The following is a 24,324-nucleotide window of genomic DNA, read 5'->3' as shown; positions in this document are numbered from 1 at the left end:
GTGTGTGTATGGTGTGTGTGTATGTGTGTATGTGTGTGTGTGTGGTGTGTGTGGTGTGGTGTGTGTGTGTGTGTATGGTGTGTGTGTGTGTGTGTGTGTGTGTGTGTGTGTGTGTGTGTATCTCTTACGGGGAGGTGGCGTTGAGTCGCCCCACAGCTCGACAGTCGTAGAAGATGATGTCACCGCTAGAGATGGTCACGTCTCTGAACATCACGGACACACGCAGAGACATGTGGTCTACAGAGACAGTAGACACCACACGTTAACATACAGGACCAGAGACGTGGTCTACAGAGACACCACACGTTAACATACAGGACCAGAGACATGTGGTCTACAGAGACACCACACGTTAACATACAGGACCAGAGACATGTGGTCTATAGAGACACTACACGTTAACATACAGGACCAGAGACATGTGGTCTACAGAGACACCACATGTTAACATACAGGACCAGAGACATGTGGTCTATAGAGACACCACACGTTAACATACAGGACCAGAGACATGTGGTCTACAGAGACACCACACGTTAACATACAGGACCAGAGACATGTGGTCTACAGAGACACCACACGTTAACATACAGGACCAGTGACATGTGGTCTACAGAGACACCACACGTTAACATACAGGACCAGAGACATGTGGTCTATAGAGACACCACACGTTAACATACAGGACCAGAGACATGTGGTCTATAGAGACAGGAGACGCCAGATGTTAACATACAGTACCTTCGGAAAGTATTCAGACCCCTTGACTTTTTCCACATTTTGTTACGTTACAGCCTTATTCTAAAAATGGATTGAAAGCAATCTACACACAATACCCCATAATGACGAAGCGAAAATAGGTATTTAGAAAATGTAGCAAATGTATAAAAAAAAAAAAAAAAAACAGAAATACCTTATTTACATAAGTATTCAGACCCTTTGCTATGAGACTTGAAATTGAGGTCAGGTGCATCCTGTTTCCATTGATCATCCTTGAGATGTTTCTACAACTTGATTGGAGTCCACCTGTGTTGAATTCAATTGATTGGACATGATTTGGAAAGGAACACACCTGTCTATGTCACGTTCTGACCTGTAAAGGTGTGATTTGTTAGTGTTTAGTTTGGTCAGGACGTGGCAGGGTGTATTTGTTTTATCTGGTTCAGGGTGGTGGTTGTATGTGTCCATGTAGAGAGGGGTATTTGATTTATTTAGTCCAGGGTTTTGGTTATTGTTCTATGTTAGTTTATTTCTATGTTCTGTCTAGTCATTTGTATTTCTATGTTTAGTTAATTGGTGTTGGGGCCTTCAGTTGGAGGCAGCTGTCTATCGTTGCCTCTGATTGAAGGTCCTATAATTAGGGGTGTGTTTGTATTGTGGATTGTGGGTAGTTGTTTTCTGTTTTGTGTTCTTCACCTGACAGAACTGTTAGTGTTGTTTCTGTTAATTGTATACGTGTTTATTTTGTTTCTCCTTCTTATATATTAAAAAGAGAAGATGAGTATACACTTCCCTGTTGCGTCTTGGTCCTCCACACACAACACTCGTTACAGTCTATATACTCAGTTAACACTGCATGTCAGAGCTAAAACCAAGCCATGAGGTTGAAGGAATTGTCCGTAGAGCTCCGAGACAGGATTGTGTCGAGGCACAGATCTGGGGAAGGGTACCAAAACATTTCTGCAACATTGAAGGTCCCCAAGAACACAGTGGCCTCCATCATTCTTAAATGGAAGAAGTTTGGAACCACCAAGACTCTTCCTAGAGCTGGCCGCCCGGCCAAACTGAGCAATCGGAGGAGAAGGGCCTTGGTCAGGGAGGTGACCAATAACCCAATGGTCACTCTGACAGAGCTCCAGAGTTCCTCTGTGGAGATAGGAGAACCTTCCAGAAGGACAACCATCTCTGCAGCACTCCACCAAATCAGGCCTTTATGGTAGAGTGGCCAGACGGAAGCCACTCCTCAGTAAAAGGCACATGACAGCCCGCTTGGTGTTTGCCAAAAGGCATCTAAATGACTCTCAGACCATGAGAAACAAGATTCTCTGGTCTGATGATACCAAGATTGAACTATTTGGCCTGAATGCCAAGCATCACGTCTGGAGGAAACCTGGCACCATCCCTACGGTAAAGCATGGTGGTGGCAGCATCATGCTGTGGGGATGTTTTTCAGCGGCAGGGACTGGGAGACTAGTCAGGATCGAGATAAAGATGAACAAAGCAAAGTACAGAGAGATACTTGATGAAAACCTGCTCCAGAGCGCTCAGCACTTCATTTTGTATTTTACTCTTTGTGTCACTATTTCTATCTTTTCATTCCTTTTGATCTTTATCTGCATTGTTGAACTGTTCACTGTTTCGAAACAGTGATGGGAAATCTTAACGCTACAAATGAAATTCTACACGATTCTGTCCTTCCAACTTTGTGGCAACAGTTTGGGGAAAGGCCCTTTCCTGTTTCAGCATGACAATGCCCCCGTGAACTAAGCGAGATCCATACAGAAATGGTTTGTCGAGATCGGTGTGGAAGAACTTGACTGGCCTGCACAGAACCCTGACCTCAACCCCATCGAACACCTTTGGGATAAATAAATAAATAATGGTAAAAAATTAAAATTAAAATTAGAACGCCGACAGCGAGCCAGGGCCTAATCGCCCAACATTAGTTCTCGACCTTACTAATGCTCTTGTGGCTGAATGGAAGCAAGTCCCCACAGTAATGTTCCAACATCTAGTGGAAAGCCTTCCCTGAAGAGTGGAGGCTGTTATAGCAGCAATGTTCCAACATCTAGTAGAAAGCCTTCCCAGAAGAGTGGAGGCTGTTATAGCAGCAATGTTCCAACATCTAATGGAAAGCCTTCCCAGAAGAGTGGAGGCTGTTATAGCAGCAATGTACCAACATCTAGTGGAAAGCCTTCCCAGAAGAGTGGAGGCTGTTATAGCAGCAAAGGGGGACCAACTCCATATTAATGCCCATGATTTTGGAATGAGATGTTCGACGAGCAGGTGTCCATATACATGTAGTGTACCTATACCTTGTCATAACACTATGTATTTGCCGTCAATAGGCCGGGGTCTAAGCGTAGCATAAAGCAACTGGCCGTGACTCAAAACTGATCAAAATAAATCTAGTAATGTGATACAAGCATGGATGTCTTGGACTAAGTCTGTCATGGTGTTGTATCTCAACAAGACTAACCTGGATGTCTTGGACTAAGTCTGTCATGGTATTGTATCTTAACAAGACTAACCTGGCTGTCTTGGACTAAGTCTGCCATGGTATTGTATCTCAACAAGACAAACCTGGATAAATAATCAAATATAGAAATAAAAAATAAATAAAAATATTTACAGACATATTTTTATATACAACTTTTTAATAAAATGTCTGCCTACCACTTCCTGGTGGGCTGGGTGGGAGGAGCTCAGGCAGGGGTGATTGACAGGTTATGGTGGTTCCCGTGACGACAGCTGGTTGAGGGGCGAGGGTTCCGAAGGAGCAGGTCAGAGACTCCTCCTCCTCTGACAGGGTGGGCAGCAGGGTCAGCACAAGAGAAACCTGGGAGAGGGTACAACAATAAACTTTAACTCAACTATGTTTGGACTATCCTGAAGTAAAAGGGCCTTTTTCTTCTCAGTGAGTCTCAACCTGTTTCTATATAAATCAACTCATGCCATGTTTTTACTCCAGAATGACACTTCATTGATAAATATCTTTAGTAAAAACGAGGCATGAGTTGATATGTTGTTGTATTGATTGACTAGAGAAGTTACCTGGTTTATCAGGTCTTTAATGAGACACTGATTTTCCTGAATCAAGAACAGCAGTTAGAGAGGAACAATATTTTGAATTCCCCCGACTTTATTCAATACTATACTGCCGCAGTTTAGCCACCTGAGTCTCCTCCTCTCTGCTTTGGATGGCAGGCTCCAAGCTCTGGACAGTCACACACTGGTTGGCAGGCTGGTTGGCAGGCTGGTTGGCAGGCTGGTTGGCAGGCTGGTTGGCAGGCTGGTTGGCAGGCTGGTAGGCAGGCTGGTTGGCAGGCTGGTTGGCAGGCTGGTTGGCAGGCTGGTTGGCAGGCTGGTTGGCAGGCTGGTTGGCAGGCTGGTTGGCAGGCTGGTTGGCAGGCTGGTTGGCAGGCTGGTAGCTCCACAGCCAGTGGTTGGCTTGGCCCTCACGACTACACTCCATTCGACGAGTACATCTGAATGAAGGAGAACAAACACAGATTACCATGGAGACAGCAGAGACTGTTCTGGTCTGGTTGTTAACACAGATTACCATGGAGACAGCAGAGACTGTTCTGGTCTGGTTGTTAACACAGATTACCATGGAGACAGCAGAGACTGTTCTGGTCTGGTTGTTAACACAGATTAACATGGAGACAGCAGAGACTGCAGAGCTGCTTCTCCATCAGAATTCACCATCTAGAGATAACATGACCTGGTATATATATACATACAGATCAACAGGTGATACCGCAATGTGTTCTGGGATATCCACTATAGTACTAATAAGACAGGTGATGCTGCAATGTGTTCTGGGATATCCACTATAGTACTAATAAGACAGATGCTGCTGCAATGTGTTCTGGGATATCCACTATAGTACTAATAAGACAGGCGATGCTGCAATGTGTTCTGGGATATCCACTATAGTACTAATAAGACAGGCGATGCTGTAATGTGTTCTGGGATATCCACTATAGTACTAATAAGACAGGTGATGCTGCAATGTGTTCTGGGATATCCACTATAGTACTAATAAGATAGGCGATGCTGCAATGTGTTCTGGGATATCCACTATAGTACTAATAAGACAGGTGATGCTGCAATGTGTTCTGTGTGGGTGTACAGTACCTTCCCTCCAGCACACACCAGCCACAGTAAGGATCTCTGACAGACAGACAGGACCGGCAGTCAGGCTGCTGTTCACACTGAGAAACAGACACCTTGGAGACCTGACAGAGAGAGAGACAGACTCATTCTCTACATTATCAACTCTACAGATCTCAAGTCAAGATAAGACTAAAGACAGCAGTATGGATTATCCACATAGAACTAAAAGACATCAGGTCTATTATCCACATGGAGCTAAAAGAGGAGACATCAGGTCATTGTAGGTCAGGTCTATTTGTCCTTTATAAATCACTGAATACAGTTCTTTGAGATTTATTTTCCTAAATATTTAAATACATTTTTAAAGTAAGTCGAATCCCATGTGTGGGGAAAAGTAAAAACACAAATAAATACAATCAATAGTCGGAGACATTTTCCAAATGGCAACACTAAGAGACATTTTCCTGGACTTCCTGGACTAAAAAGCACCGTCTAATCTCCTGGATTAAAAAAGCACCGTCTAATCTCCTGGATTTAAAAGCACCGTCTAATCTCCTGGATTTAAAAGCACCGTCTAATCTCCTGGACTAAAAAGCACCGTCTAATCTCCTGGACTAAAAAGCACCGTCTAATGTCCTGGATTAAAAAAGCACCGTCTAATCTCCTGGACTAAAAAGCACCGTCTAATCTCCTGGATTTAAAAGCACCGTCTAATCTCCTGGACTAAAAAGCACCGTCTAATCTCCTGGACTAAAAAAGCACCGTCTAATCTCCTGGACTTAAAAGCACCGTCTAATCTCCTGGACAAAAAAGCACCGTCTAATCTCCTGGACTTAAAAGCACCGTCTAATCTCCTGGACTAAAAAGCACCGTCTAATCTCCTGGACTTAAAAGCACCGTCTAATCTCCTGGACTAAAAAGCACCGTCTAATCTCCTGGATTTAAAAGCACCGTCTAATCTCCTGGACTAAAAAAGCACCATCTAATCTCCTAGACTAAAAAGCACCATCTAATCTCCTGGACTTAAAAGCACCGTCTAATCTCCTGGACTAAAAAGCACCGTCTAATCTCCTGGACTAAAAAGCACCGTCTAATCTCCTGGACTAAAAAAGCACTGGGCTATGGTAGCTAGTGGTACTGAGGCCTACCTTGCTGTCAGTGAGGACATAGACAGAGGGGCTAGGGGTTAGGGTCTAAGGGTAGGGTAATAGGGTCTAGCTTGCTGTCAGTGAGGATGTAGACAGAGGGGCTAGGGGTTAGGGTATAAGGGTAGGGGAATAGGGTCTACCTTGCTGTCAGTGAGGACGTAGACATTCTGTCCAGACTGGTCCAGTAGTAGGTCAGCGTTGACTGGACTGTCCTTGTCCACTATCACACTGAGATACAACGTCCCCGTTGTGTCTGGCTGGAGAAATACCTGACAGGAGAAACAAGGACAACATTTACTATCTTGAAACATCTGACATTTACACACAAATCCATGCATGTACAGTCATAGCTCGATGGACTGGTGTTGGTGTGTATTGCAGCATTGGGCTTAGACACCACACCACACCACAGCTCAGCGTGTTTGGATGAAAATCTGTTGCCATTGGATGTAATCCAGAGGAGAAAGAAATGCACACCTATTTAGACAAGGTGCTGGCTAGAGGAGTAGAACACCTATTAAGGAGAGGTGCTGGCTAGAGGAGTAGAACACCTATTAAGGAGAGGTGCTGGCTAACGGAGTAGAACACCTATTAAGGAGAGGTGCTGGCTAACGGAGTAGAACACCTATTAAGGAGAGGTGCTGGCTAACGGAGTAGAACACCTATTAAGGAGAGGTGCTGGCTAGAGGAGTAGAACACCTATTAAGGAGAGGTGCTGGCTAGAGGAGTAGAACACCTATTAAGGAGAGGTGCTGGCTAGAGGAGTAGAACACCTATTAAGGAGAGGTGCTGGCTAACGGAGTAGAACACCTATTAAGGAGAGGTGCTGGCTAGAGGAGTAGAACACCTATTAAGGAGAGGTGCTGGCTAGAGGAGTAGAACACCTATTAAGGAGAGGTGCTGGCTAGAGGAGTAGAACACCTATTTAGGCGAGGTGCTGGCTAGAGGAGTAGAACACCTATTTAGGCGAGGTGCTGGCTAGAGGAGTAGAACACCTATTAAGGAGAGGTGCTGACTAGAGGAGTAGAACACCTATTTAGGCGAGGTGCTGGCTAGAGGAGTAGAACACCTATTAAGGAGAGGTGCTGGCTAGAGGAGTAGAACACCTATTTAGGCGAGGTGCTGGCTAGAGGAGTAGAACACCTATTTAGGCGAGGTGCTGGCTAACGGAGTAGAACACCTATTAAGGCGAGGTGCTGGCTAGAGGAGTAGAACACCTATTAAGGAGAGGTGCTGGCTAGAGGAGTAGAACACCTATTAAGGAGAGGTGCTGGCTAGAGGAGTAGAACACCTATTAAGGAGAGGTGCTGGCTAACGGAGTAGAACACCTATTAAGGAGAGGTGCTGGCTAGAGGAGTAGAACACCTATTAAGGAGAGGTGCTGGCTAGAGGAGTAGAACACCTATTTAGGCGAGGTGCTGGCTAGAGGAGTAGAACACCTATTAAGGAGAGGTGCTGGCTAACGGAGTAGAACACCTATTTAGGCGAGGTGCTGGCTAGAGGAGTAGAACACCTATTAAGGAGAGGTGCTGGCTAGCGGAGTAGAACACCTATTAAGGAGAGGTGCTGGCTAACGGAGTAGAACACCTATTAAGGAGAGGTGCTGGCTAGAGGAATAGAACACCTATTTAGGCGAGGTGCTGGCTAGAGGAATAGAACATTTAACATAAAGGAGAGACGGACACTAAGAGCTCAGATGCAAAAATATATTTATGTCCAATGTTTGGACAGAGAAGCTGGTCTTCATCAGGGTATAATGACAAACATTGCGAGATGACTCGTTTATATCGTGTTAAAAGACACACACACGTGTCTGTAATCATGGCCTGGTTGTGGCCTGATATCATTGGTTAATTCTCATATATTAAAATAGCATACAAAAAAACATAATTGGATAGAGTACGGTCATAGATACAATTTGGCTACATAAGCCTACAAACATTTACAACAGCAAAATCCACAGTAATCACAAGAATGGCTTCAGATCAAAGTCTACGTTGAGACTGAAGGGAGAAAGGGTCTTTAAGTTAAAGATCCAGGCAGCTTCTCGTTTTAACAATAAATTGTCGAGGTCACCCTTTTCTCCTAGGGAGGACGACGTGTTCGATGCCGATATAACGCAGAGACGAAATCGAGTGGTTTGCTTCCAAAAAGTGGGCCGCAACTGGGTAAGTCGAGTTTTACCACCTAATGGTGCTACGATGCTCTGAGATTCATACTTTTAATTCACGCTTTGTTTTACCCACATCATTTTTACCACAAGGACAAGTTATAAGATAAATAACTGCCTTAGTGGAGCAGGTAATAACACCTTTGATTGGGATCTGTTTCCCTGTTTGGGGGTGTTTGAAGGATCTACATTTATAAGTGCCATTGCATTGAGCACAGCCATTACACTTGTAGTTTCCATCCAGTAGGGGGCGCAAATAGACGTTGTGCAGGGATATCTTGGGATGGTAAATCAGAGTTTACCAATTGATCTCTGAGGTTTCTGCCCCGCGAGAATACGACCAAGAGAAGGTCTGAAAACACATTACCGAGACTATCATCCGATCTTAATGTGCCGATGTTTGTGAACGATTCCCTTAATTTGTTCAGAGCGCTTTGAATAGCGGGTAGTTAGAACGCAAGAATGCGTCTTTTTGCGAGACTGACCTTGAAAAAAGTCATGTGTCGTTTTGTTTTGAATTTTCTCAATGGCGGTATTATTAATCTAACCATTTTTGTACCCCCCTCTCCTTGAATTTTCTTTGCGTCTCAAGCCATATCTGTCGACATCTGAATCTGTCAAATTCTTTTGATTTGACAGATTTGGCTGTAGGGCAAACTGTTTTTCAAGGGAAGTGGGTGACAACAATCAGCCCTCAACAAACTAGGTTTCCTGTAAAGATCAGTAGGTTTCCTGTAAATATCAGTAGGTTTCCTGTTACGATCAGTAGGTTTCCTGTAAAGATCGATCAGTAGGTTTCCTGTAAAGATCAGTAGGTTTCCTGTTACGATCAGTAGGTTTCCTGTAAAGATCAGTAGGTTTCCTGTAAAGATCAGTAGGTTTCCTGTTACGATCAGTAGGTTTCCTGTTACGATCAATAGGTTTCCTGTAAAGATCAGTAGGTTTCCTGTAAAGATCAGTAGGTTTCCTGTAAAGATCCGTAGGTTTCCTGTAAAGATCAGTGTATGGCACATTATCTTCACACAAGATCAGAATATCCAGGAAACTGATTTGACGTGTCAGATTGCATAGTAAATCTCAGATGCTCAGAACAGGAGTTAAGAAAAGCATGGAACACCTGGAGCTGTTTGGCATCACTCCTCCACAGAACAAAAATATCATCAATATACCGTCTCCAAATAATGATGTTAGGCAAGAAAATATTTTTGAGAGGATTGAAAATAAAATAGTTTCTCCATGTAACCCACATACAAATGAGCATAGTTTAGGAGCCATGGGGGATCCCATAGCAGTACCCTTCGTCTGAATTAAGAAATCATTTAGAAACATTAAATAGTTATGTGTGAGTACTATTTCAGACACTGGAAGGTAGTTCATTAGTGTCACAATGTAGAGATGACCAAAACGCAGCGGGAAAATGAATGCTCATCTTGTATTTTAATAATTAAAGAGAACACGGAAAAAACAACAAAACATAGAACTACAGATGACAGTTTCGCAGGCTAAATTAACAGCAGTGCAAAAGACAACTACCCACAAAAACCCCAGGTGAAAACAAGCTCCTAATATATGACTCCCAATCAGGAACAACGGCGTACAGCTGTTCCTGATCGGGAGCCACACAAACCACACAGAAATAGACAAACCAGAAAACCATAGAAAACCAAAACCAGAACATACACTAAAACCCCGGAATACATAAACCAAACACCCCTTTAATACTACACACAACCCGAACCATATGAAACAAATACCCTTCTGCCACGTCCTGACCAAACTACAATACAAATACTCCCTCTACTGGTCAGGACGTGACAATTAGGGTCACGTTGCAGAAGAAAATGTTCCAAAGCTTCAATACTGCCCCCGTGTGGAATATTAGTGAATAACGACTCAACATCAAAAGTAACTAACAAAGTGTTATCAGGGAGACGATCAAGAGATTCAATGATAGAGATCATACTGCTGGTGTCCTTTAGGAGGGGAGCTGTTCTGAGATCATACTGCTGGTGTCCTTTAGGAGGAGGGGAGCTGTTCTGAGACCATACTGCTGGTGTCCTTTAGGAGGGGAGCTGTTCTGAGATCATACTGCTGGTGTCCTTTAGGAGGAGGGGAGCTGTTCTGAGATCATACTGCTGGTGTCCTTTAGGAGGGGAGCTGTTCTGAGATCATACTGCTGGTGTCCTTTAGGAGGGGAGCTGGTCTGCGATCATACTGCTTGTGTCCTTTAGGAGGGGAGCTGTTCTGAGATCATACTGCTGGTGTCCTTTAGGAGGGGAGCTGTTCTGAGATCATACTGCTGGTGTCCTTTAGGAGGGGAGCTGTTCTGAGATCATACTGCTGGTGTCCTTTAGGAGGGGAGCTGTTCTGAGATCATACTGCTGGTGTCCTTTACAAAGGAGGGGAGCTGTTCTGAGATCATACTGCTGGTGTCCTTTAGGAGGAGGGGAGCTGTTCTGAGACCATACTGCTGGTGTCCTTTAGGAGGGGAGCTGCTCTGAGATCATACTGCTGGTGTCCTTTAGGAGGGGAGCTGTTCTGAGATCATACTGCTGGTGTCCTTTAGGAGGAGGGGAGCTGTTCTGAGACCATACTGCTGGTGTCCTTTAGGAAGGGAGCTGATCTGAGATCATACTGCTGGTGTCCTTTAGGAGGGGAGCTGTTCTGAGATCATACTGCTGGTGTCCTTTAGGAGGAGGGGAGCTGTTCTGAGACCATACTGCTGGTGTCCTTTAGGAGGGGAGCTGTTCTGAGATCATACTGCTGGTGTCCTTTAGGAGGGGAGCTGTTCTGAGATCATACTGCTGGTGTCCTTTAGGAGGAGGGGAGCTGTTCTGAGACCATACTGCTGGTGTCCTTTAGGAAGGGAGCTGATCTGAGATCATAATGCTGGTGTCCTTTAGGAGGGGAGCTGTTCTGAGATCATACTGCTGGTGTCCTTTAGGAGGAGGGGAGCTGTTCTGAGACCATACTGCTGGTGTCCTTTAGGAGGGGAGCTGTTCTGAGATCATACTGCTGGTGTCCTTTAGGAGGAGGGGAGCTGTTCTGAGATCATACTGCTGGTGTCCTTTAGGAGGGGAGCTGTTCTGAGATCATACTGCTGGTGTCCTTTAGAAGGGGAGCTGGTCTGCGATCATACTGCTGGTGTCCTTTAGGATGGGAGCTGTTCTGAGATCATACTGCTGGTGTCCTTTAGGAGGGGAGCTGTTCTGAGATCATACTGCTGGTGTCCTTTAGGAGGGGAGCTGTTCTGAGATCATACTGCTGGTGTCCTTTAGGAGGGGAGCTGTTCTGAGATCATACTGCTGGTGTCCTTTACAAAGGAGGGGAGCTGTTCTGAGATCATACTGCTGGTGTCCTTTAGGAGGGGAGCTGGTCTGCGATCATACTGCTGGTGTCCTTTAGGAGGGGAGCTGTTCTGAGATCATACTGCTGGTTTCCTTTAGGAGGGGAGCTGTTCTGAGATCATACTGCTGGTGTCCTTTAGGAGGGGAGCTGTTCTGAGATCATACTGCTGGTGTCCTTTAGGAGGGGAGCTGTTCTGAGATCATACTGCTGGTGTCCTTTAGGAGGGGAGCTGTTCTGAGACCATACTGCTGGTGTCCTTTAGGAGGGGAGCTGTTCTGAGACCATACTGCTGGTGTCCTTTAGGAGGGGAGCTGTTCTGAGATCATACTGCTGGTGTCCTTTAGAAGGGGAGCTGTTCTGAGATCACACTGCTGGTGTCCTTTAGGAGGGGAGCTGTTCTGAGACCATACTGCTGGTGTCCTTTAGGAGGGGAGCTGTTCTGAGATCATACTGCTGGTGTCCTTTAGGAGGGGAGCTATTCTGAGACCATACTGCTGGTGTCCTTTAGACGGGGAGCTGTTCTGAGATCATACTGCTGGTGTCCTTTAGGAGGGGAGCTGTTCTGAGATCATACTGCTGGTGTCCTTTAGGAGGGCAGCTGTTCTGAGACCATACTGCTGGTGTCCTTTAGGAGGGGAGCTGTTCTGAGATCATACTGCTGGTGTCCTTTAGGAGGGGAGCTTTTCTGAGACCATACTGCTGGTGTCCTTTAGGAGGGGAGCTGTTCTGAGATCATCCTGCTGGTGTCCTTTAGGAGGAGGGGAGCTGTTCTGAGATCATACTGCTGGTGTCCTTTAGGAGGAGGGGAGCTGTTCTGAGACCATACTGCTGGTGTCCTTTAGGAAGGGAGCTGATCTGAGATCATAATGCTGGTGTCCTTTAGGAGGGGAGCTGTTCTGAGATCATACTGCTGGTGTCCTTTAGGAGGAGGGGAGCTGTTCTGAGACCATACTGCTGGTGTCCTTTAGGAGGGGAGCTGTTCTGAGATCATACTGCTGGTGTCCTTTAGGAGGAGGGGAGCTGTTCTGAGATCATACTGCTGGTGTCCTTTAGGAGGGGAGCTGTTCTGAGATCATACTGCTGGTGTCCTTTAGAAGGGGAGCTGGTCTGCGATCATACTGCTGGTGTCCTTTAGGAGGGGAGCTGTTCTGAGATCATACTGCTGGTGTCCTTTAGGAGGGGAGCTGTTCTGAGATCATACTGCTGGTGTCCTTTAGGAGGGGAGCTGTTCTGAGATCATACTGCTGGTGTCCTTTAGGAGGGGAGCTGTTCTGAGATCATACTGCTGGTGTCCTTTACAAAGGAGGGGAGCTGTTCTGAGATCATACTGCTGGTGTCCTTTAGGAGGGGAGCTGGTCTGCGATCATACTGCTGGTGTCCTTTAGGAGGGGAGCTGTTCTGAGATCATACTGCTGGTTTCCTTTAGGAGGGGAGCTGTTCTGAGATCATACTGCTGGTGTCCTTTAGGAGGGGAGCTGTTCTGAGATCATACTGCTGGTGTCCTTTAGGAGGGGAGCTGTTCTGAGATCATACTGCTGGTGTCCTTTAGGAGGGGAGCTGTTCTGAGACCATACTGCTGGTGTCCTTTAGGAGGGGAGCTGTTCTGAGACCATACTGCTGGTGTCCTTTAGGAGGGGAGCTGTTCTGAGATCATACTGCTGGTGTCCTTTAGAAGGGGAGCTGTTCTGAGATCACACTGCTGGTGTCCTTTAGGAGGGGAGCTGTTCTGAGACCATACTGCTGGTGTCCTTTAGGAGGGGAGCTGTTCTGAGATCATACTGCTGGTGTCCTTTAGGAGGGGAGCTATTCTGAGACCATACTGCTGGTGTCCTTTAGACGGGGAGCTGTTCTGAGATCATACTGCTGGTGTCCTTTAGGAGGGGAGCTGTTCTGAGATCATACTGCTGGTGTCCTTTAGGAGGGCAGCTGTTCTGAGACCATACTGCTGGTGTCCTTTAGGAGGGGAGCTGTTCTGAGATCATACTGCTGGTGTCCTTTAGGAGGGGAGCTTTTCTGAGACCATACTGCTGGTGTCCTTTAGGAGGGGAGCTGTTCTGAGATCATCCTGCTGGTGTCCTTTAGGAGGAGGGGAGCTGTTCTGAGATCATGCTGCTGGTGTCCTTTAGGAGGGGAGCTGTTCTGAGATCATACTGCTGGTGTCCTTTAGGAGGGGAGCTGTTCTGAGACCATACTGCTGGTGTCCTTTAGGAGGGGAGCTGGTCTGCGATCATACTGCTGGTGTCCTTTAGGAGGAGGGGAGCTGTTCTGAGATCATACTGCTGGTGTCCGTTAGGAGGGGAGCTGTTCTGAGATCATACTGCTGGTGTCCTTTAGGAGGGGAGCTGTTCTGAGATCATACTGCTGGTGTCATTTAGGAGGGGAGCTGTTCTGAGACCATACTGCTGGTGTCCTTTAGGAGGGGAGCTGTTCTGAGATCATACTGCTGGTGTCCGTTAGGAGGGGAGCTGTTCTGAGATCATACTGCTGGTGTCCTTTAGGAGGGGAGCTGTTCTGAGATCATACTGCTGGTGTCCTTTAGGAGGGGAGCTGTTCTGAGATCATACTGCTGGTGTCCTTTAGGAGGAGAGCTGTTCTGAGATCATACTGCTGGTGTCCTTTAGGAGGGGAGCTGTTCTGAGACCATACTGCTGGTGTCCTTTAGGAGGGGAGCTGTTCTGAGATCATACTGCTGGTGTCCTTTAGGAGGGGAGCTGTTCTGAGACCATACTGCTGGTGTCCTTCAGGAGGTGAGCTGTTCTGAGATCATCCTGCTGGTGTCCTTTAGGAGGAGGGGAGCTGTTCTGAGATCATACTGCTGGTGTCCTTTAGGAGGGGAGCTGTTCTGAGATCATACTGCTGGTGTCCTTTAGGAGGGGAGCTTTTCTGAGACCATACTGCTGGTGTCCTTTAGGAGGGGAGCTGTTCTGAGATCATACTGCTGGTGTCCTTTAGGAGGAGGGGAGCTGTTCTGAGATCATACTGCTGGTGTCCTTTAGGAGGGGAGCTGTTCTGAGATCATACTGCTGGTGTCCTTTAGGAGGGGAGCTGTTCTGAGATCATACTGCTGGTGTCCTTTAGGAGGGGAGCTGTTCTGAGATCATACTGCTGGTGTCCTTTACAAAGGAGGGGAGCTGTTCTGAGATCATACTGCTGGTGTCCTTTAGGAGGGGAGCTGGTCTGCGATCATACTGCTGGTGTCCTTTAGGAGGGGAGCTGTTCTGAGATCATACTGCTGGTGTCCTTTAGGAGGGGAGCTGTTCTGAGATCATACTGCTGGTGTCCTTTAGGAGGGGAGCTGTTCTGAGATCATACTGCTGGTGTCCTTTAGGAGGGGAGCTGTTCTGAGACCATACTGCTCGTGTCCTTTAGGAGGGGAGCTGTTCTGAGATCATACTGCTGGTGTCCTTTAGGAGGGGAGCTGTTCTGAGATCATACTGCTGGTGTCCTTTAGGAGGGGAGCTGTTCTGAGATCATACTGCTGGTGTCCTTTAGGAGGGGAGCTGTTCTGAGATCATACTGCTGGTGTCCTTTAGGAGGGGAGCTGTTCTGAGATCATACTGCTGGTGTCCTTTAGGAGGGGAGCTGTTCTGAGATCATACTGCTGGTGTCCTTTAGGAGGGGAGCTGTTCTGAGATCATACTGCTGGTGTCCTTTAGGAGGGCAGCTGTTCTGAGACCATACTGCTGGTGTCCTTTAGGAGGGGAGCTGTTCTGAGATCATACTGCTGGTGTCCTTTAGGAGGGGAGCTTTTCTGAGACCATACTGCTGGTGTCCTTTAGGAGGGGAGCTGTTCTGAGATCATCCTGCTGGTGTCCTTTAGGAGGAGGGGAGCTGTTCTGAGATCATACTGCTGGTGTCCTTTAGGAGGGGAGCTGTTCTGAGATCATACTGCTGGTGTCCTTTAGGAGGGGAGCTGTTCTGAGACCATACTGCTGGTGTCCATTAGGAGGGGAGCTGGTCTGCGATCATACTGCTGGTGTCCTTTAGGAGGAGGGGAGCTGTTCTGAGATCATACTGCTGGTGTCCGTTAGGAGGGGAGCTGTTCTGAGATCATACTGCTGGTGTCCTTTAGGAGGGGAGCTGTTCTGAGATCATACTGCTGGTGTCCTTTAGGAGGGGAGCTGTTCTGAGACCATACTGCTGGTGTCCTTTAGGAGGGGAGCTGTTCTGAGATCATACTGCTGGTGTCCGTTAGGAGGGGAGCTGTTCTGAGATCATACTGCTGGTGTCCTTTAGGAGGGGAGCTGTTCTGAGATCATACTGCTGGTGTCCTTTAGGAGGGGAGCTGTTCTGAGATCATACTGCTGGTGTCCTTTAGGAGGAGAGCTGTTCTGAGATCATACTGCTGGTGTCCTTTAGGAGGGGAGCTGTTCTGAGACCATACTGCTGGTGTCCTTTAGGAGGGGATCTGTTCTGAGATCATACTGCTGGTGTCCTTTAGGAGGGGAGCTGTTCTGAGACCATACTGCTGGTGTCCTTTAGGAGGGGAGCTGTTCTGAGATCATACTGCTGGTGTCCTTTAGGAGGGGAGCTGTTCTGAGACCATACTGCTGGTGTCCTTTAGGAGGGGAGCTGTTCTGAGATCATACTGCTGGTGTCCGTTAGGAGGGGAGCTGTTCTGAGACCATACTGCTGGTGTCCTTTAGGAGGGGAGCTGCTCTGAGATCATACTGCTGGTGTCCTATAGGAGGGGAGCTGTTCTGAGATCATACTGCTGGTGTCCTTTAGGAGGAGGGGAGCTGTTCTGAGACCATACTGCTGGTGTCCTTTAGGAAGGGAGCTGATCTGAGATCATACTGCTGGTGTCCTTTAGGAGGGGAGCTGTTCTGAGATCATACTGCTGGTGTCCTTTAGGAGGAGGGGAGCTGTTCTGAGACCATACTGCTGGTGTCCTTTAGGAGGGGAGCTGTTCTGAGATCATACTGCTAGTGTCCTTTAGGAGGGGAGCTGTTCTGAGATCATACTGCTGGTGTCCTTTTGGAGGAGGGGAGCTGTTCTGAGACCATACTGCTGGTGTCCTTTAGGAAGGGAGCTGATCTGAGATCATACTGCTGGTGTCCTTTAGGAGGGGAGCTGTTCTGAGATCATACTGCTGGTGTCCTTTAGGAGGAGGGGAGCTGTTCTGAGACCATACTGCTGGTGTCCTTTAGGAGGGGAGCTGTTCTGAGATCATACTGCTGGTGTCCTTTAGGAGGAGGGGAGCTGTTCTGAGATCATACTGCTGGTGTCCTTTAGGAGGGGAGCTGGTCTGCGATCATACTGCTGGTGTCCTTTAGGAGGGGAGCTGTTCTGAGATCATACTGCTGGTGTCCTTTAGGAGGGGAGCTGTTCTGAGATCATACTGCTGGTGTCCTTTAGGAGGGGAGCTGTTCTGAGATCATACTGCTGGTGTCCTTTAGGAGGGGAGCTGTACTGAGATCATACTGCTGGTGTCCTTTACAAAGGAGGGGAGCTGTTCTGAGATCATACTGCTGGTGTCCTTTAGGAGGGGAGCTGGTCTGCGATCATACTGCTGGTGTCCTTTAGGAGGGGAGCTGTTCTGAAATCATACTGCTGGTGTCCTTTAGGAGGGGAGCTGTTCTTAGATCATACTGCTGGTGTCCTTTAGGAGGGGAGCTGTTCTGAGATCATACTGCTGGTGTCCTTTAGGAGGGGAGCTGTTCTGAGATCATACTGCTGGTGTCCTTTAGGAGGGGAGCTGTTCTGAGACCATACTGCTGGTGTCCTTTAGGAGGGGAGCTGTTCTGAGACCATACTGCTGGTTTCCTTTAGGAGGGGAGCTGTTCTGAGATCATACTGCTGGTGTCCTTTAGGAGGGGAGCTGTTCTGAGATCACACTGCTGGTGTCCTTTAGGAGGGGAGCTGTTCTGAGATCATACTGCTGGTGTCCTTTAGGAGGGGAGCTGTTCTGAGATCATACTGCTGGTGTCCTTTAGGAGGGGAGCTGTTCTGAGATCATACTGCTGGTGTCCTTTAGGAGGGGAGCTGTTCTGAGACCATACTGCTGGTGTCCTTTAGGCGGGGAGCTGTTCTGAGATCATACTGCTGGTGTCCTTTAGGAGGGGAGCTGTTCTGAGATCATACTGTTGGTGTCCTTTAGGAGGGCAGCTGTTCTGACACAATACTGCTGGTGTCCTTTAGGAGGGGAGCTGTTCTGAGATCATACTGCTGGTGTCCTTTAGGAGGGGAGCTGTTCTGAGACCATACTGCTGGTGTCCTTTAGGAGGGGAGCTGTTCTGAGATCATCCTGCTGGTGTCCTTTAGGAGGAGGGGAGCTGTTCTGAGATCATACTGCTGGTGTCCTTTAGGAGGGGAGCTGTTCTGAGATCAAACTGCTGGTGTCCTTTAGGAGGGGAGCTGTTCTGAGACCATACTGCTGGTGTCCTTTAGGAGGGGAGCTGGTCTGCGATCATACTGCTGGTGTCCTTTAGGAGGAGGGGAGCTGTTCTGAGATCATACTGCTGGTGTCCGTTAGGACGGGAGCTGTTCTGAGACCATACTGCTGGTGTCCTTTAGGAGGGGAGCTGTTCTGAGATCATACTGCTGGTGTCCGTTAGGAGGGGAGCTGTTCTGAGATCATACTGCTGGTGTCTTTTAGGAGGGGAGCTGTTCTGAGATCATACTGCTGGTGTCCTTTAGGAGGGGAGCTGTTCTGAGATCATACTGCTGGTGTCCTTTAGGAGGAGAGCTGTTCTGAGATCATACTGCTGGTGTCCTTTAGGAGGGGAGCTGTTCTGAGACCATACTGCCGGTGTCCTTTAGGAGGGGAGCTGTTCTGAGATCATACTGCTGGTGTCCTTTAGGAGGGGAGCTGTTCTGAGACCATACTGCTGGTGTCCTTCAGGAGGGGAGCTGTTCTGAGATCATCCTGCTGGTGTCCTTTAGGAGGAGGGGAGCTGTTCTGAGATCATACTGCTGGTGTCCTTTAGGAGGGGAGCTGTTCTGAGATCATTCTGCTGGTGTCCTTTAGGAGGGGAGCTGTTCTGAGATCATACTGCTGGTGTCCGTTAGGAGGGGAGCTGTTCTGAGATCATACTGCTGGTGTCCTTTAGGAGGGGAGCTGTTCTGAGATCATACTGCTGGTGTCCTTTAGGAGGGGAGCTGTTCTGAGACCATACTGCTGGTGTCCTTTAGGAGGGGAGCTGTTCTGAGATCATACTGCTGGTGTCCGTTAGGAGGGGAGCTGATCTGAGATCATACTGGTGGTGTCCTTTAGGAGGGGAGCTGTTCTGAGATCATACTGCTGGTGTCCTTTAGGAGGGGAGCTGTTCTGAGATCATACTGCTGGTGTCCTTTAGGAGGGGAGCTGTTCTGAGATCATACTGCTGGTGTCCTTTAGGAGGAGAGCTGTTCTGAGACCATACTGCTGGTGTCCTTTAGGAGGGGAGCTGTTCTGAGATCATACTGCTCGTGTCCTTTAGGAGGGGAGCTGTTCTGAGACCATACTGCTGGTGTCTTTTAGGAGGGGAGCTGTTCTGAGATCATACTGCTGGTGTCCTTTACAAAGGAGGGGAGCTGTTCTGAGATCATACTGCTGGTGTCCTTTAGGAGGGGAGCTGGTCTGCGATCATACTGCTGGTGTCCTTTAGGAGGGGAGCTGTTCTGAGATCATACTGCTGGTGTCCTTTAGGAGGAGGGGAGCTGTTCTGAGATCATACTGCTGGTGTCCTTTAGGAGGTGAGCTGTTCTGAGATCATACTGCTGGTGTCCTTTAGGAGGGGAGCTGGTCTGCGATCATACTGCTGGTGTCCTTTAGGAGGGGAGCTGTTCTGAGATCATACTGCTGGTGTCCTTTAGGAGGGGAGCTGTTCTGAGATCATACTGCTGGTGTCCTTTAGGAGGGGAGCTGTTCTGAGATCATACTGCTGGTGTCCTTTAGGAGGGGAGCTGTTCTGAGATCATACTGCTGGTGTCCTTTACAAAGGAGGGGAGCTGTTCTGAGATCATACTGCTGGTGTCCTTTAGGAGGGGAGCTGTTCTGCGATCATACTGCTGGTGTCCTTTAGGAGGGGAGCTGTTCTGAGATCATACTGCTGGTGTCCTTTAGGAGGGGAGCTGTTCTGAGATCATACTGCTGGTGTCCTTTAGGAGGGGAGCTGTTCTGAGATCATACTGCTGGTGTCCTTTAGGAGGGGAGTTGTTCTGAGACCATACTGCTGGTGTCCTTTAGGAGGGGAGCTGTTCTGAGACCATACTGCTGGTGTCCTTTAGGAGGGGAGCTGTTCTGAGATCATACTGCTGGTGTCCTTTAGGAGGGGAGCTGTTCTGAGATCACACTGCTGGTGTCCTTTAGGAGGGGAGCTGTTCTGAGACCATACTGCTGGTGTCCTTTAGGAGGGGAGCTGTTCTGAGATCATACTGCTGGTGTCCTTTAGGAGGGGAGCTGGTCTGCGATCATACTGCTGGTGTCCTTTAGGAGGAGAGCTGTTCTGAGATCATACTGCTGGTGTCCGTTAGGAGGGGAGCTGTTCTGAGATCATACTGCTGGTGTCCTTTAGGAGGAGAGCTGTTCTGAGATCATACTGCTGGTGTCCTTTAGGAGGGGAGCTGTTCTGAGACCATACTGCTGGTGTCCTTTAGGAGGGGAGCTGTTCTGAGATCATACTGCTGGTGTCCGTTAGGAGGGGAGCTGTTCTGAGATCATACTGCTGGTGTCCTTTAGGAGGGGAGCTGTTCTGAGATCATACTGCTGGTGTCCTTTAGGAGGGGAGCTGTTCTGAGATCATACTGCTGGTGTCCTTTAGGAGGAGAGCTGTTCTGAGATCATACTGCTGGTGTCCTTTAGGAGGGGAGCTGTTCTGAGACCATACTGCCGTTGTCCTTTAGGAGGGGAGCTGTTCTGAGATCATACTGCTGGTGTCCTTTAGGAGGGGAGCTGTTCTGAGACCATACTGCTGGTGTCCTTCAGGAGGGGAGCTGTACTGAGATCATCCTGCTGGTGTCCTTTAGGAGGAGGGGAGCTGTTCTGAGATCATACTGCTGGTGTCCTTTAGGAGGGGAGCTGTTCTGAGATCATACTGCTGGTGTCCTTTAGGAGGGGAGCTGTTCTGAGATCATACTGCTGGTGTCCGTTAGGAGGGGAGCTGTTCTGAGATCATACTGCTGGTGTCCTTTAGGAGGGGAGCTGTTCTGAGATCATACTGCTGGTGTCCTTTAGGAGGGGAGCTGTTCTGAGACCATACTTCTGGTGTCCTTTAGGAGGGGAGCTGTTCTGAGATCATACTGCTGGTGTCCGTTAGGAGGGGAGCTGTTCTGAGATCATACTGCTGGTGTCCTTTAGGAGGGGAGCTGTTCTGAGATCATACTGCTGGTGTCCTTTAGGAGGGGAGCTGTTCTGAGATCATACTGCTGGTGTCCTTTAGGAGGGGAGCTGTTCTGAGATCATACTGCTGGTGTCCTTTAGGAGGAGAGCTGTTCTGAGACCATACTGCTGGTGTCCTTTAGGAGGGGAGCTGTTCTGAGATCATACTGCTCGTGTCCTTTAGGAGGGGAGCTGTTCTGAGACCATACTGCTGGTGTCTTTTAGGAGGGGAGCTGTTCTGAGATCATACTGCTGGTGTCCTTTACAAAGGAGGGGAGCTGTTCTGAGATCATACTGCTGGTGTCCTTTAGGAGGGGAGCTGGTCTGCGATCATACTGCTGGTGTCCTTTAGGAGGGGAGCTGTTCTGAGATCATACTGCTGGTGTCCTTTAGGAGGAGGGGAGCTGTTCTGAGACCATACTGCTGGTGTCCTTTAGGGGGGGAGCTGTTCTGAGATCATACTGCTGGTGTCCTTTAGGAGGGGAGCTGGTCTGAGACCATACTGCTGGTGTCCGTTACAAAGGAGGGGAGCTGTTCTGAGATCATACTGCTGGTGTCCTTTAGGAGGGGAGCTGTTCTGAGATCATACTGCTGGTGTCCTTTAGGAGGGGAGCTGTTCTGAGATCATACTGCTGGTGTCCTTTAGTAGGGGAGCTGTTCTGAGACCATACTGTTGGTGTCCTTTTGGAGGGGAGCTGTTCTGAGATCATACTGCTGGTGTCCTTTAGGAGGGGAGCTGTTCTGAGATCATACTGCTGGTGTCCTTTAGGAGGGGAGCTGTTCTGAGACCATACTGCTGGTGTCCTTTAGGAGGGGAGCTGTTCTGAGACCGTACTGCTGGTGTCCTTTAGGAGGGGAGCTGTTCTGAGACCGTACTGCTTGTGTCCTTTAGGAGGGGAGCTGTTCTGAGACCGTACTGCTGGTGTCCTTTAGGAGGGGAGCTGTTCTGAGACCGTACTGCTCGTGTCCTTTAGGAGGGGAGCTGTTCTGCGAGTGGTCTTATAAAAAAGTCAACAGAAGTCGATAAGACGAATAAGGACTGACGTATCGGATTGACCAACTGACCCACCCTTATCAGCAGGGTGGGTAAGGACTGACGTATCGGATTGACCAACTGACCCACCCTTATCAGCAGGGAGGGTTAGGACTGACGTATCGATTTGACCAACTGACCCACCCTTATCAGCAGGGAGGGTAAGGACTGACGTATCGGATTGACCAACTGACCCACCCTTATCAGCAGGGTGTGTAAGGACTGACGTATCGGATTGACCAACTGACCCACCCTTATCAGCATTGAGGGTTAGGACTGACGTATCGATTTGACCAACCGACCCACCCTTATCAGCAGGGTGGGTAAGGACTGACGTATCGGATTGACCAACCGACCCACCCTTATCAGCAGGGTGGGTAAGGACTGACGTATCGGATTGACCAACTGACCCACCCTTATCAGCAGGGTGGGTAAGGACTGACGTATCGGATTGACCAACTGACCCACCCTTATCAGCAGGGTGGGTAAGGACTGACGTATCGGATTGACCAACTGACCCACCCTTATCAGCAGGGTGGGTAAGGACTGACGTATCGGATTGACCAACTGACCCACCCTTATCAGCAGGGAGGGTTAGGACTGATGTATCGGATTGACCAACTGACCCACCCTTATCAGCAGGGAGGGTTAGGACTGACGTATCGGATTGACCAACTGACCCACCCTTATCAGCAGGGTGGGGAAGGACTGACGTATCGGATTGACCAACCGACCCACCCTTATCAGCAGGGAGGGTTAGGACTGACGTATCGATTTGACCAACTGACCCACCCTTATCAGCAGGGTGGGTAAGGACTGACGTATCGGATTGACCAACTGACCCACCCTTATCAGCAGGGAGGGTTAGGACTGACGTATCGATTTGACCAACTGACCCACCCTTATCAGCAGGGAGGGTTAGGACTGACGTATCGATTTGACCAACTGACCCACCCTTATCAGCAGGGTGGGTAAGGACTGACGTATCGGATTGACCAACCGACCCACCCTTATCAGCAGGGAGGGTTAGGACTGACGTATCGATTTGACCAACTGACCCACCCTTATCAGCAGGGTGGGTAAGGACTGACGTATCGGATTGACCAACCGACCCACCCTTATCAGCAGGGAGGGTTAGGACTGACGTATCGGATTGTAAATCAAGCAAAGCTTGTATTTCATCCTGAGGTAAATTCTGTAAAGATTTGTTCTCCTGTTTGTTCTTAATGAGATGAACAACATATTTTTAAACAAGTCTGCAATTTCTCTCAATAGAGTGATTGTGATTGGCTGGAGGTACAAAATAACTTTTACTTCAATTTTTTTTGCATCTGAGCTCCTAGAGTTTGCGTTTCTCCTTTATTTTAAGCCATTGGATGTAAACCTAGCTAGAGTCGGCTAGCGTTACCTAGCTAGAGTCGGCTCGCGTTACCTAGCTAGAGTCGGCTAACGTTACCTAGCTAGAGTCGGCTCGCGTTACCTAACTAGAGTCGGCTCACGTTACCTAGCTAGAGTCGGCTGGCGTTACCTAGCTAGAGTCGGCTAGCGTTACCTAGCTAGAGCCGGCTGGCGTTACCTAGCTAGAGTCGGCTGGCGTTACCTAGCTAGAGTCGGCTCGCGTTACCTAGCTAGAGTCGGCTAACGTTACCTAGCTAGAGTCGGCTCGCGTTACCTAGCTAGAGTCGGCTGGCGTTTCCTAGTTAGAGTCAGCTCGCGTTACCTAGCTAGAGTCGGCTCGCGTTACCTAGCTAGAGTCGGCTGGCGTTTCCTAGTTAGAGTCAGCTCGCGTTGCCTAGCTAGAGTCGGCTCACGTTACCTAGCTAGAGTTGGCTCACGTTACCTAGCTAGAGTCGGCTCACGTTACCTAGCTAGAGTCGGCTAACGTTACCTAGCTAGAGTCGGCTAACGTTACCTAGCTGGAGTCGGCTCGCGTTACCTAGCTAGAGTCGGCCGGCGTTTCCTAGTTAGAGTCGGCTCGCGTTGCCTAGCTAGAGTTGGCTCGCGTTGCCTAGCTAGAGTCGGCTCACGTTACCTAGCTAGAGTCGGCTAGCGTTACCTAGCTAGAGCCGGCTGGCGTTACCTAGCTAGAGTCGGCTGGCGTTACCTAGCTAGAGTCGGCTCGCGTTACCTAGCTAGAGTCGGCTAACGTTACCTAGCTAGAGTCGGCTCGCGTTACCTAGCTAGAGTCGGCTGGCGTTTCCTAGTTAGAGTCAGCTCGCGTTACCTAGCTAGAGTCGGCTCGCGTTACCTAGCTAGAGTCGGCTGGCGTTTCCTAGTTAGAGTCAGCTCGCGTTGCCTAGCTAGAGTCGGCTCACGTTACCTAGCTAGAGTTGGCTCACGTTACCTAGCTAGAGTCGGCTCACGTTACCTAGCTAGAGTCGGCTAACGTTACCTAGCTAGAGTCGGCTAACGTTACCTAGCTGGAGTCGGCTCGCGTTACCTAGCTAGAGTCGGCCGGCGTTTCCTAGTTAGAGTCGGCTCG

The 24,324-nt window shown here is 48.6% G+C and overlaps 1 protein-coding gene across 1 annotated transcript in view; it reads right to left on the bottom strand.

The window, feature by feature from the left end:
• LOC115168791 (plexin-B3) overlaps nucleotides 1–24,324 on the bottom strand; it is a 153,982-nt gene that overhangs the window by 56,622 nt on the left and 73,036 nt on the right. Inside the window, exons 5-9 of the mRNA XM_029724347.1 lie at nucleotides 6,131–6,259; nucleotides 4,864–4,964; nucleotides 3,896–4,208; nucleotides 3,397–3,559; nucleotides 129–237 (exon numbers count right to left, since the gene is read on the bottom strand). Coding sequence (XP_029580207.1) covers nucleotides 129–237; nucleotides 3,397–3,559; nucleotides 3,896–4,208; nucleotides 4,864–4,964; nucleotides 6,131–6,259 — 815 coding nt within the window. The remainder of the gene's footprint in view (nucleotides 1–128; nucleotides 238–3,396; nucleotides 3,560–3,895; nucleotides 4,209–4,863; nucleotides 4,965–6,130; nucleotides 6,260–24,324) is intronic.

The sequence above is a fragment of the Salmo trutta genome, chromosome 30, assembly GCF_901001165.1.
Source record: "Salmo trutta chromosome 30, fSalTru1.1, whole genome shotgun sequence".
Taxonomy (NCBI): Eukaryota; Metazoa; Chordata; class Actinopteri; order Salmoniformes; family Salmonidae; genus Salmo; species Salmo trutta.
Note: the sequence above shows the minus strand (reverse complement) of the source record. Positions and strands in the feature narration are given on the sequence as shown.